Source organism: Scyliorhinus canicula, chromosome 5 (genome assembly GCF_902713615.1).
Source record: "Scyliorhinus canicula chromosome 5, sScyCan1.1, whole genome shotgun sequence".
NCBI lineage: Eukaryota > Metazoa > Chordata > Chondrichthyes > Carcharhiniformes > Scyliorhinidae > Scyliorhinus > Scyliorhinus canicula.
The window spans coordinates 106179479-106194368 of NC_052150.1; the positions used below are offsets into that span (position 1 = coordinate 106179479).

At 46.4% G+C, this 14890-nt stretch overlaps 1 protein-coding gene across 1 annotated transcript in view; it reads left to right on the forward strand.

The window, feature by feature from the left end:
* The window catches only part of dgkb (diacylglycerol kinase, beta), a 1237676-nt gene that overhangs the window by 301687 nt on the left and 921099 nt on the right, over window positions 1–14890 (forward strand). The window contains 1 exon segment of the mRNA XM_038797484.1: window positions 602–772. Within this exon segment, the coding sequence (XP_038653412.1) occupies window positions 602–772 (171 nt within the window).

Genomic DNA, 14890 nt, shown 5'->3' on the forward strand with positions numbered 1-14890 from the left:
GTAACAGGTCGGGAACGGCTGCTCGGCCCATTTGGGCCGGAGAATCGCGGGTCGCCGTCGACCCGCGATTCTCCGAGCGGCGTGTCGCAAAACGCGACATCCCATTTTGGGGTGGGTGGGAGAATCGCAGGGGGGTGCCAGAGCGGCCCTCCCGCGATTCTCCCACCCAGCGTAGAAGCGGAGAATCGTGCCCTCTGAGTGGAGTGCAACCTGCCCAACCAGTGAACTTGGAAAATAAGCATAAATTGCGGTTGAACAGCTTATGCAATTGAACTGCTGAAATGTGGGGTGCAATTTTCCCCAAACTAGTCAGGCAAGTTGGGGTGAGTGAGGTAATTGAATGCATTCTGGAGAGACTAAATAAAATGGAGGCAAAATCTCCTACTCAGTTAGTGTTCAGCTGTCTTAATCATTTTAATAGCAAATTTATCGATATGATCAGTTCTCAATTTTTTAATAATCGAACATTTGAAATGCTATCTTGAATAGAAAATGTGTGGACACTTGAAAAGTCACTAAATGACTTTGCCCCCAGTGAATTAGTGAAGAAAAGTTTGCATCTGTTAAAGTTATTTGAAAAGCCATGTTTCATTTCCTTCAGGACTCAAGAACTCTGAAACAAAGAGTGAGCTTCAGATGATGAAAGGTGTCCCATCTCCTTCTGTGACATCTTCCCTTGGCAGCACCGATGAGTCAGACGTAGTTCAGTTGAAGGATATTGTTTGCTACCTATCGTTACTGGAAGGAGGACGTCCTGAGGACAAGCTAGAATGTATGTATAATGTGTATAATATTAACTTTGTCTAAAATAAAGCTTTTGGATGTTGTAAGCCTGGATCTTTCTAGAGTTTTAGCAGCAGTTCTGTGAAACTGGGAATAGAAGTGTAAATGGAGCTGCTGCTGATCGTCTGCTGAAGCCATGGCAATCAATTGAGAGATGGCATTAGGGAATATCTATGAACAGTGTTTTTCAGTGATAAACATCTTGACTGCTTAGAATAAACTTGAATAATTTTGATCTACCCATCTGTTTGCCAGAACAATATTAACATTTCTAGCTTTTGCATTAAAATATTTAAGAGTACATATATTTCGAAAGATGTATTTTCATTATGCATCTGATTTTCTACTTCCTCCCTCCTGAAGACATTCCTTTGTCATTGCAATATGGTTCCACAGCTCTCAGTTGCTCTCTGGTATTTTGTCCAAGTGCCTTTGACAATGTGAGCTTTGATTGCGAGTAACAGCAGGCTGCTTGACTCCAGTGACTTTCACAGCCAAGCGTAATCTGTCTCGACCCAATATCCACATAATAAATCCACTTCCAACAAGTCATTGGAATAAAAACTGTAAATACTAGACAATCTCAGCAGGTCTGACAGCATCTCTGGAGAGGAAAGGGAACTAACGTTTCGAGTCGAGATGACTCTTTGTCAAAGTCATCTAGACTCGAAACGTTAGCTTCCTTTTCTCTCCCCGGATGCTGTCAGACTTGCTGAGATTACCCAGTACTTTCTGCTTTTGTTTCAGATTGCAGAGTCCGCAGTAATTTGCTTTTATAATAGTCATTGGATATTGATCAGAAGCAGAAACCAGGGGCTGGATACTCCTGTCCTCCAGCTGTGTGTTTCTCAGCGGTGTGCGTTCGCTGGAGGTGGGATTCTATCTTCTCGCCACTTGTCAATGGGATTTTCCATTGAATCCATCCCCCCCCTCGCCAATTGGGAAGCCTGTGGGCAGTGATGTGCTGCTAACGGGAAAAGAGAATCCCAACAGCCAGAGAATTCCTACCCAGAGGCAGTTTTGACCAGTTAACCGTGTGCAGGCTAGATGCTATCATGATAATGTGTACAGATCAGTTACTTATTACCTTAACCAGATGAACGGTAATATTGAAAGAGGCAGCTTTACTCATCAAAGTGTATTTTCAGAATGTGTGCCGCACCAAGGTGCCTCACTTGGCAGTTGTGCACGTTGGCAAATTGTGCTGATATTCTGATTGCGTATTTGTCAGTGAGGCATCTCCTTACCCTCATTTCTTCTTAGAAAAATTGTCAATGCTTAATGCTAACTTTGAATTTTGTAAATGTACATTCTGGTCTGTGGGTGGTTGCCTTTTACATGACCTGTAAATTTATAAGCAAAAAGTAAGGACGCAGTGGTTTAAAACAAATATGGCACCACAACTTGGTTTTTAGTTATTTTGAAATGTCCATTAAATTATTCTGATTCTAAATTGCATTGAAGCTTTGAAGATATTTAATATAAAAGGTGATTTTGCCAAATGCATACAACCACCTGGAGTCAAAGCTGTCAGCCATGTATGTCAGGAAGTTGTTGGTGTGCTACCAATGATTTTTCTGTGTTTAGTTGTTATTCATTCTATCCATTAACTTTAAAAGATGGAAAATTGTGAACAGCGTATCTGTTCCTGACAAATATGTGGCCTGAAGTAAGGTTCTTCATTCATAGCCACATTGTAAAATGCAGCCTATAAGGTAATAGAAAATGATATTCTGATTGTTTATAATTCCCCTCGTACATGTGAAAAACTGACTATCTGTGGATGAAATGTATTTGTTGAAAATAATTGGCAGGGAGAGACTTTTGGTGGTGGCATGTAGGAGGAGAATATGCATCACGTAGCTCCTGCCAGGATACTTGTTTTTTTTGGTCCTTTTTTGCCTGGTTCCCGGGGTTTTTGGTGGTTAATCTCTTCCCACAAGAAAGTAGAGAGCCCCTAGTGTGGAAATATATCAAAAAAACCACAATTAAGAAGTCTGCTTGTAGAAATTCCTCAACTGACTCGGAGGCTTCGTGTCCAGTCTCAGCAGCGAAGATGGCGGCAGGGACTCCGGCAGTTGTGGCTAATAGTGTGCTGGCTACAGAGTTTGAGAAGCAGTTGGAAAAACATATTGAGAGGCAATGGAGAGTGGCTTTGATACTCTAAGTAAGTTGATTGAGGAGGTGCTGGGTCCCATCCATGAGAAGTTGGGGAGGACTTCAGAAGCTGTAAAGGAGCATGGGTGGAAAAGAACCTGCTAGCGTTTATGGAGCAGGTTGTGGGGTGGGAGGGGGGTGGTGGTGGTGGCCGGGGGGGGGGGGGGGCAGATCCATGGAGGGGTAAGAAATTATTGTTCTTCTCCCCAGCACATAAGCTGTATTTCAGGATCGACTTTTTTCTGCTTGGTAGGTCTCTTCTCCCTTGGGTGAAGAAGGCAGAATATTCGGCTATTGTCATCTCGGATCATTCTCCACATTTGTTGGATTTGGTTTTGGAGTTGGGCCCTGTTCAGTGCCCACCTTAGAGTTTAGATGTCGTGTTATTGGTGGATTTGGGTTTTTGTTGCATGTCCAAGGCCATTGTTGAATACGTGGAATTCAATAGGAATGATTCTGTCTCGTTCTCCACGCTTTGGAAGGCTTTGAAGGAAGTGACGAGGGGAAAGATTATACCACCCAAGGTGCATATACAGAGGGAGGTAAGGGTGGAACGGCAGAGTTTGGTGGATGAAATCTTGGAGATGGACTGCAGATACTTGTGTAACAGTACTTTGGAGCTCCTGCCGAGCAGGAGAAAGCTGCAGACTCAGTTTAATCTGTTGTGTACGGAGAAGGCGGTGAGACAGTTGCAGCATTCAAGGGTATGAGTATGGGAAGGAAGCCAATCATTTGTTAGCTCATCAGCTGAGGTGGCAGGTGGCCTCTTGGGAGAATCTTCAGGTTAAGGATTCAAGTGATTTAGTTTCCACCTCGGACAAAGTCAACGTGGTATTTGAGGCTTTTTAATTCTCCATCTCACTGCTGTTGAAAAAGACAAGGACCCAACGAAGTGTAGGTCATAACGGCCTATCTCGCTGCTTAATGTGGATGCCAAGGTACTGACTAAGGTATTGGTGGTAAGGCTGGAGCCCTGTCTCCCTGAGATAATTGTGGAAGATCAGACAGGCTTTGTCAAGGGACGGCAGTTGTCAGCCAATTATCGGAGGCTGTTGAATGTGGTTCTCTCCCCACCTGAGGAGCCAGCACAGGATGTGATTGTGTCATTAGATGCTGAGAAGCCAGGCACCAGAGTGGAGTTAAGGTACATGTTTGAAGCTTTGGAGCGGTTCAATCCAGGGCCAAAATTGATTTCATGGGTACAGTTGTTGTATAGGGCCCCCTTGGTCAGTGTTTGTACCAATATCTTGAGTTTGGGGTACTTCTATTTGAAAAGGGAGACTAGACAGGGGTGTCTGATGTCTCCCCTCTTATGGGATTGAGCCCTTAGCATAGCTTTGAATAAGTGGAAGGGGATAAAAAGGGGAATGTGTCATAGGGTGTCCCGATATGCGGACAACCTTTTGCTACATGTTACCGACCTGGTCCTCACTATAGGTGACATGATGGAGTTATTGAGGAGCTTTGCTTCATAGAATCCCTACAGTGCAGAAGAAGGCTGTTCAGCCCAACGAATCTGCACCGACCCTTCAAATAGGCACTCGAACTAGGCCCACTCCAGTCCTAACCCAGTAACCCCACAACCCAACCTACACATCCCTGGATACTAAGGGTCAATTTAGAATGGTCAATCCACCTAACCTCCACATCTTTGGAATGTGGGAGGAAACTGGAGCACCTGGAGGAAACCCACACAAACACATGAAAACATACAAACTCCACACAGACTGTGACCCAATGCTATAATTGAACCCGAGTCCATGGTGCTGTGAGGCAGCAGTGCTAAACATTGTGCCACCGTGCCATTCATTTTCGGGCTACAAGCTGAATCTTAAAAAGAGTAAATGTTTTTCACTTAAAACTACCGGGAGGGGAGCCAACTTGGGGGTGTTGCCTTTTCGCTTGGCCAGCTCTAGCTTCAAATATCTGGGAGTCCGGGTGGCCACTGATTGGGCCCGGTTGCATAAATTGAACTTTGCGAGTCTGGTGGACAAGGTTAAGTCAGATCTGCAAAAGTGGGCCAACCTTCCTCTGTCCCTGGCGGGCAGAGTTCTTTCTGCTAAAATTAATACTCTTCCAAAGTTTCTGTTTTTGTCTCAATGTCTTCCTATCTTCCTCCCTAAATCTTTCTGTGGGACAGTTAATAGGTTGATTTTGTTCTTTATATAGGCGGGCAGACTCCAAGACAGGTGGTCAGCGTGCTTGGCATTGTCGAATTTACTTTATAATTATTATTGCAGCCAAGGTACTGGGGTAGTGCAGTGACCAACATTCCATATGGGGAGAGATAGAAGAAAGGATGTGTAGGGAGTCTATTTGGGGTCATTGGTGATGGCCTCGCTTCCATTTTCTCCGGCTAGGTACTCCTCGAACCAGCTGGTCGTGTCTACTTTAACGATATGGAGACAATTCAGGCAGCATTTTAAGCTTGGAGCCGTGTCAAAGCTGGCCCCTATCTGTGCCAATCATTTATTTGAACCCTCGAGATTGGATGTCACGTTCAGGGTGTGGGAAGGGAAGGGGCTGGAGATATTTGGGGATTTGTTTATAAAGGAAGGTTTGCCAGCTTAGAGGAATTGTTGGCGAAGTTTGAACTTGGGGGAGGGAGGGAACTCATTCAAGTACCTCAAGGAATTAGGGTACCTCAGGTACTTTATGCAATTTTGTGTAGATGGCCTTCCCAACATTTCCAGATGGCACCTTGGGTGTCTCTGTTGGAAAGGATATTTTCACAGGCGGTGTCGGAAGAGGGTAGCACATCTGGTATTTATGGGCGAATTGCATCTGAGGATTCGGACTTGGCAGATGGAGTGAAGGCGAAGTGGGAGAGGGAGCTGGGGGCTGTAGTGGGTGAGGAGGTGTGGAGTGAGGCACTACATAGGGTGAACACCACATCTCCATGTGCCCAACTTGGTCTAATCCAGTTTAAGGTGGTGCACAGGGCACACCTGACTAAAGATAGATGGAGTGTTTTTTTTTCCAGAGGTACAAGATAGGTGTGAGCAGTGTTCCAGTGGGTTGGCCAGTCACACACATTTGTTCTAGTCTTGCCCCAAACTCGAAAGCTTTTGGGTCTCCTTCTTCAACACCATGTCGGTGATTCTGAAAATCGAAATAGAGCCATGTCCTCAGGAGGCCATTTTTGGGGTGTCGGACTCACCAGGGCTGCAGATGGGAGTAAATGCAGATGTCCATTTCTTCGCTTCACTGATTGCCCGCAGGTGAGTTCTGCCAGGGTGGAGGTCTTCGTCTCCTCCCAGCTCCTCGATATCATTGGGTGACCAAATGGACTTCCTGCACCTGGAGAACAGCAAGTACACCGTAAGGGGTTGGTTGAAGGGTTCTACAGGTGGCAACCATTCATGACCTACTTTAAGGTATGAGCCACCGTCAGTTGCTGGGGTGGGCTTGGGGTTTAGTTTATTTTGTTTGAGTTTTTTTTGCGGTTGTCTTTTTATCCAGTCCAGAAGATGGCGCCGGAGCGAGGCGACTCTCTGCGAGCTCTCCCCAACAGGTCCACTTTTTATTTTCTTTTATTCCCATTTCTTCCCATGTACTTAATGATCTGTTGAGCTGCTCACAGAAAAATACTTTTCAATGTACCTCGGTACACGTGACAATAAACAAATCCAAATCCAATCCAAACTTAGTGGATAGTGTGGGTGTGATCGGGTTTGTTATGTTGGATTTTTGTGTGCCATCTGCTGTGGATTATGGATTTTGTTGTAAAATTTATTGTAAAATTGGAAATCTTCACTAAAAATATTTTTAAAAAAAAGAAATAATTGGCAGCACAAGCTATCTAACCCACGTTGCAATTGGCGAGGAAAGTGTTAAAGCTGGATTTTTGTAGAGTCAGGAAGGCTCCGCAGTCCTTTTAAAATTGATGGGTGGGACTCGGATATGGAAATGTTGTGGGATTCTCCAGCCCCCCCCTGCAGTAGATGGGAGTTTTGGCTGAGCGCCATATTCTCCATTCCCGCTAGTGACAGAAACGGGACGCATTGGGATCAAAGGATCCTGGCCCTTATTTCTGACAGACCCCTCTTTTGCTGGTGGGGGAATGGGAAAGGTGCTGAATTCAAACATACCCTATTTGGCTGGTATTGACAGCCTGAAAGAACTATACATTTTTCTGTTTTTCTTTAAGTAATAAGAGCCGATTGTTTGATGACTGCAATCGAAATAAAAGCAAAAACAGAAGTCTGTTCTACATTATCTGACTTTTGATGTACCATAAAATGGAAGGGCACAACAATTGGCTATTCATGTTCTACTTCTCATTAACAGGTATACTTGAATCAGCATCTTGAAATGGAATGAACTCTCTTTTTATTTGTCATACAGAAGATGAAGATATGATGAATCTATCCCATTATGATTGGAGAATGCATTTGGTGCTTTATATTCATACAGGACATTGTATGCATTACCGAACCAATAGGAACAATGTCAAGATTACTATAAAGGCCGAGTACATCAACCCAGCGTATTTGGCAACCCAATTTTTTCTAACCCAAAGATCATGGGCGGGATTCTCCAGTCGGCGATGCCGAAATCGCGTTCGGCGATCGGCCTGAGAATCCCCGTTGACAAAGAAATCGGGGGCGATGCTGCTTTCGTGAAGCTCCTCCCCCTCTAAAGCGGCCAATTATTTATTTAAAAAATATATATTTTTATTGAAGATTTCCAATTTTACACTAAATTTAACAACAAAATCCATAATCCACAGCAGATGACATACAAAAAACCAACAGAACAAAACCGAACATATCCACCCCATCCATTGTCTGAGGCCCGCCCCCGATGCTCCGCCCACGACCGGCCGAGTTCCCAACGGCGTCGGTCGCTCATGGTCTCATCCGTTGGGAACTCGGCATGGCGGCTGCGGACTCAGTCCAACGCCATCACAGTCGGGGGAAGGCCGATCCACGAACAGGGGGAACTTTGCCAGGGGCTGGGGCACTGTTGGGGGGTGGTCGGGGGTGCATGAGCCGGCCAAAGGGGGAAGCACTATTTTGCAGGCTGGGTCCACAGCGCGGCCGCTGCCGTATGCGTGCACGGCGACAGACCCGGCAATTCTCTGGGCCACATTGGCAGCTAGAGACGGTGCTCTACACTGCTCGGCTGCTAGCCCCAGCCAAATGGAGGATTGGTGGCCCTCGGTGGCCGCTGTAAGCCATCTTTTCTGTTGTAAAACGCCACTGTCACCACGCCGGCGTGGAGACATAGCCTCAAAATCAGAGAATCCAGTCCCATGTTTTTGCATATATTCAACTTAAGTCAACCACCTTTCCAGTCCCAAAATACTATATTCACACTGGTAGCAGCCTCAATTTTTCCATCCCACAAAGGCATATTTTGCTGACCAGAAGTTTAAAACTGGGCACAAGGGATCAATTGGGCAATATGGACCGTGTTGTGAAGATGCACAGAGTTTAAGATAAGCCCACTGTTTGAATCAGATACCAAGGCATTTCAAAATGGTGACTGCCCAGACACCCATGTTTGTGTGATTTGCTTTTTATATTAGTGTATAAGTCAACCACTATTTTTGGAAGGATTTTTCAAGGCTTTAAAGGTCAACTTATACTCCAACATCTATGGTTTTTCTTCTGCTTTTGCAGCCATTAATTTGGCTATTGATAGAATAATGTTCCATGTTGAGCCTCCCTTCTCAGTGTCTTGACTTTCTCTCTCTGCATCTGTTATTCATACCATGTGTTGTAACTATCGTGTCCTGCTTGTCTTCTGCTGTTATCGCTAATTTGTTTATACTCTAAGATAAATAAATTATGGACAGCACTTAGTAATGCCAGCAGGGAGCTCAGGAAAGTAAACTAGGCATCTCTATTGCGTCAATGATCCTAGTGTTAAAACACTGTGCTTGACACCATCAGATCTGGTGTAAGTATGGCAATCATAGAACCTTCAATCTCCAAGAATACAGAATCTTTAGCAAAGGCAGTTCCACCCAACAACACTGCCCAACCAACCCATGGTAGAGCATCTGTCTCAGGCGCTGTCTTAGCCTCCACTTAGCCTCCACTCTAGCAGAGGGGGTGCCCTCTCGATATCTCAGTTCTGCCGAAGAAGTTCAGACAGAGGTCATGTGATTCACACTTATGCTGTGCAGGCTTAGACTCTTGCCATCATGGGTGCATATCTTAGTGCTCAGAGGAACATACAGGCTCTTACCGCAGTCCACTAATCTGTGCTTCAGCAGATTGCTGAGTTGTTACATCACGAGAGTGGCACTGCCGCAATGGAGGCCCCTCACAGGGTTGGAGCATTCATGCTCCCCTCATTATTGTTCTACCAGTGCCCTTGCTGCTGCCTCTCACTCGCCAGCCAGCCCAAACGGCTGCCATGTGTGCCAAAGTGGTGCAGTTGAAAACTGAACCCTCAAGACCCATAATAGCCTGAGGACATCCTGCAAAGCTGTTCCCTCAGCGAAGGTCAGGAGCCTTACAACAGCCAAGTTGCATTCACTGGGGTGGCACTGCCCAGGGGCATAGGAGAGGGAAAGGCACCTGCAACACAGGAACTAAGAAGATGCATGAAAATAATTGGTTCTGTTTTTCTGATATTATAAATGTGCTGCTGGATAAAGTTGTTGAGCTCAGGATTTTGCTGTTGGCTTTTATTGATTGCTGTTGGCCAAGGTGACTGTGTGGTGGGGAGTGTGATGTGGATGCAAGGTTGGGGAATGTTCATGTATGTGCCATGTAAACGGCCCAGTACAGGGAATTCTGGTGCTGGATTGGAGTCATATACTTTCAATGTGCAGTTCCTATCTTGTGTTGGCACAGTGAATTCAACAACATTGCACAAGCAGGTTTTCAGACTGACTTTTGACCTGAGAAACTATCTGGTATTTGGGAAAGGCTTGAATTAGACTTGGATATGATTCAGTGCAGTTTGTTTCTTTCCTGAGCACCATTTTAATGCACTTGGATAAAAAAATAAAGTGTTCTTTTCCATTATACTGTGCTTTCAAAGAAGAAACACAGAGAGAGAGCATCCCCTAGTGGAGATTTACTGCTACAGCTGCAGCACACTCTATCACAACCAGCCGTGATCAATCTTTGTAAGTTAGTTTTAAAATGGGTGATTGGATGCGTTTAGATATGGATGGGTGTGAAATCCTGGTAAAATGTGAGCACTTTGGGAAGCTGGATCCAACCTACCGTATTTGCCTGCAGCATGTAGGCTGATTGTGAGGCAAAGAACCTGGAGAGAAGCCACCTATCAATTTCAGTGCATTAATAGGTCAATTGCTATGATATTGATATGATTTTATAGTTTAACTTTGGATCCATGGGTCTCTCTTGAAGGAAGCCCATTTATAAAATGTGTCCATGAAAGTAAAATGAGCAAATGGAGGTGATTGAAGCCATGATGATGAAAAATGGCAGCCAACACAAACCTCCCAAGATGTTTTCCTACTAATAGGGAAGTCTGTGTTTGTAGTACTTGTGCAGAAAGGGTAATTTGCACACTTTGGAAGTGGCATCTAAACTTTGGAGGTTGAAGACCTGACCCATAGAATCCCTACAGCGCAGAAGGAGGCCATTCGGTCCATCGAGTCTGCACCAACCCACTGAAAGAACAATCTCCCTGGGCCCACTCCCCTGTCCTATCCCCGGAGCCACACACATTGATCATGGCTAATCCACCTAACCTGCACACGTTTGGACTGACCTATCAAATCAGCATGTGTGCCATTTATCCTTTGTTACTTTGGAACTCAGGGGGCAGTACGGTGGCGCAGTGGTTAGAACTGTAGTCTCACGGCACTGAGGACCTGGGTTCGAATCACGGCTCTGGGTCACTGTCCATGTGGAACTTGCACATTCTCCCCTTGTTTGCGTGGCTTTTGCCCCCACACCCCAAAGATGTGCAGGGTAGGCGGATTGGCCATGCTAAATTGCCCCTTAATTGGAAAAAAATGAATTGGGTACTCTAATTTTTTTTTAAACTTTGGAACTCAGATCAGGTTCAAGATGACCAGCAATTGCATCGTGAACAACAGGCCGTTGTTCATGATGTACGTTTGCAGCCCCACAGCGCGGGGGGGGGGGGGGGGGGGGGATCAATAGTGAGGTACATTTTGCACAAGACCATACTAATCACGCAGGATCAACAGGCAGTGGATAAACTTCCTCACCATGTTGTATAACCAATGTCTCAGAAAGTTCAGGGTTTTGTGTTGACATTTGTAGCCTGTTGAAACAGGACTTTCCCAAGTGGATCGGATGGCCTTACCTCACCAGCAGCGGTAAAAGGCAAAACCACCCTGAACGTATTTGTCACGGAATTCTACAGGTCTCCAGTTTGTCAGACCACCTCGTCAGCCACCCAGAAATGCACAATGACAGGTGACTGATGCTTATCTGCCAGGGTTGCCAGTTTTGATAGCATCCTTGCGATAATGCCAGTCAGAATCGGATTTACAGTCCCACTGGCTTTCTACAGGCACCAGATGTTAGCGGCTGTACTCACGTGACAGTTAAGACAGATTACCCAAGAGTGTTCATCAACTCCGATGGCTTCAACTTCATCAGTGTGAAACTGGTGTGCAACTGCAAAAAGATGTTTAATGTGGGTGTGCACAAGGTTACTGGGTAGCTGCCATGATACTTTCATTCTGTGCCACTCCCCCTTCCTTGACCACTTCACAACTCGAAGCAGAGTTACTGGCTGGCTGCCCAATGGCAAGGATATACCCACTTCAAAATAAACCCACTTCACATATGACTGCTGACTACTCTCAGAAACCCGACGAGTGTGGCCCACGGATAATACAATGAATGTTAGACGTCCACCAGATGTACAATCAATGAATCATCATCATGCTGACAATGTGCTTCACATACTTTCATTTATATAGCACTTTTCACTACCATCAGATGTCTGAAAGCACTTTAAAGCCACTGCAATATTCTGAAATGTGATTCCTGTTGTAATGCAATAAATGTGTAGCAGCCACAAGCTCCCACAAACAGAGACATGATAATGAATGGGTAATCTGTTTTTTTCTGTTAATTGAGGAATAAAACTTGGCCAGTACAGCAAAGAAATGCCCCTGCTCTTTTTCAGAATAGTGCTATTGGAGCTTTTACATCCACCTGAGAAGGCAAGAGGGGTTTGAAAAGTAGCACCTCTAAGTGTGCAGCACTCTCGATATTGTATTAAGTGTAACAAGCTTGAATTTTGTGCTCAAACTGTGCAGCAGTACTTGAACTTTGTGACTCGGAGGCAAAAATGCAACCAATTGAGCTGTGGCTGATACTCGGCTGGACAGATCAGGAGGTGTCCTGCAGTTTAATGGCCAGGGTGTCCAGAATGATCATGATGCGCTTTACAGAACATTGCCCAGCACGAAGATTTGGACCTGTCATCGGCAGTCGTTCAAAATTGAAGATGACGTCCGTCAGGCTTGGAGAGTCTTCAGATTACTGAGGAGCCCAACTCTGGATCCACAAGTTCTTCCACAATGGGGGCATGATGTTGTGCAGAGGAATAGAATTTGCAGCTCCAGGTTGGCTTCCATCTCCTTCCTCTTCCACCACCATTCTGCCTCACTGCCAAGTTGCTGAGCGACGAATCAGCTTCTGCCTTGATGGATCAGCTGGAGCCATGCTGATCGGTCTGCAGCCTGTCCTCTCAGTCAGTGGTGTTAATGTCTCCGCACTTTAAGGCAGCCTGGAGTATATCCTTATACCCTCGCATTTGGCTGTCCTTAGAGCTTTAGCGAACAGAGAGTTGGGAGAAGAGAATCTGCCGAGAGAGGTGGTTTCTGGGCATCCAGATGCGATGACCCATCCATCGGAGATGGTCCCGCAGGAGCAGAGACTCGATTCTGGTAAAAGCAGCTTCATAGAGGATGCTGGCATTGGTCTGGCAGTCCATCCATGCGATCTCCAGGATTTGACACATGCAGTGCTGCTGGAAGCTGGGAGGAGTTTAGCATGACATCGGTAGACACTCCAGGTTTCACGACAGTGGAGGAGGTTGGTCAACACAATTTCTTTATGAACCAAGATCTTAGTCGACATCCAAGGGTCCCTGTTGTCAAAGACACGTTGGCGCAGTGTATAAGTAACCAGGCACACAGAGCCTCCTCAGATGTTCCTGGCTGCTGCAGGGAATGCGATATCAGTGGCACATATAGCTTCTTGAAATACCCTCATTATTTACTTAGATAGGGCAGCACGGTGGCACAGTGGTTAACATTGTTGCCTCAAGGCGCCGAGGACCCGAGTTCGATCTTGGCCCCTGGGTCACTGTACGTATGGAGTTTGCACATTCTCCCCGTGTGTGCGTGGCCCTCACCACCACAACCCAAAGATGTGCAGTAAATTGCCCCTTATTTGGAAAAGTTTAAAAAAATATATTTACTTTGATGGATGACTGGTGGAACCTAAGTAAACCTAACAACCATATGTAAAAATGACTTTTGCCAGCACCCACCACGGCACTAATACAAAGCAATGCTGCCAATAATCAAACGGCCATTTCACACATCCAATGTTAGTTCAAATCCTTCCATTCACCATCGCACAACTGAAAAGCCCACACCTGTTAGCCAGCAAGCAAAAACAGACAACCATATATATGTAAATATACATGAGAAACTTAGCACTCTAACAATGTGTAACTCAATAGTTAAAGACTGGAACAATCTTTCACAAACTGTAATCCCCATGCCCTGAAGGACTCATTTCAAAATAAATCAGTTGAACCTTTCTAATTAATGTGACCATTGACTGCATTGATTTTGCACTTTGTGTGAAAATTCCCTGGTGGAAGATTACAGCAGGAATCCTTACCAAGTAGCAAATGCTCTTGTGCAGCACCAAATCTTTACTCCTTCTTTTCCAAGCACTTCTTTGTGATACACCCCCCGTGGTTTCAGCAGAGCTAGAGGTAGGCTTCTCAAGTTGCTCAGATTTCTATGCTTGACTGACATCCTCTGAGCCTTGGAGCCTGAGAACCCTGCCAAAGACTGCTCCACATTCACCTGTGCAAACACAGACTTGGCCATCGAGGCATTGGGTACTGACGAAAAGGGTGGGGGAGTCGATGGGTGAGAAGTGTAAGAAAATTGAATCAAGTCTCAATTTCTATGACCTTTTACACCATCATCAATTCCTGCCAACACTTCCCTGCCAATACTGAACAGAAGGAAACAGTGGGGTACAAAGCTGCCAAAAATAAGGGGCAGGATTCTCCGACCCCCCCCCCCCCCCCAAACCGGGTCAGAGAATCCCCGGGGGCGGCACAAATCCTGCCCCGATGCCGGCTGCCGTATTCTCCGGCGCCGTTTCTCAGGTGGGGGCAGGATTCCCGCCACACGGTCGGGCACAGTTGGCAGCGGTCCCCCTGCCGATTCTCCGTGCCTCAATGGGCTGAGTGTCTGTCCATTTTTGGCCTGTCCCGCCGGCGTGAATCACTCACCTCATGCACCGGCGGGACCTGGCAGGTGAGTATGCGTGGGTGGTCCTCGCGGGGACGTGGGTGAATCCAACCCGGGTGGGGTGGGGGGGGGGGGGGGGGGGGGGGCACATGGTGGCCTGGCCCATGATGGGGCCAACCGATCTGCAGGCGGGCTTGTTCCGTGGGGGCACTTCTTTCTTCCGTGCCGGCCCCTGTGGGGCTCCGCCATGGCTGGCGCGGAGAAGAGAACCCCCCGCGCATGAGCCAAAATACGCCGGCAGGTCTGCACATGCGTGGAACCAAGGCAGCTGTTCTGCGCATGCGCAAGATCACGCTAGCTCTTCGCCACATGTGTGAACTTGTGCCGTCCCTTTGGTGCCGGCTGGAGCGGTGCCAACCCCTCCACCAAGCACCCGAAAGTCCAGAATTCTCCGCACGTTCGGGGTCTGTTGATGCCGGAGTGGTTGGCGCCAGTTTTCCCGCTGGCGTGGGGACTTAGTCCCCAGAA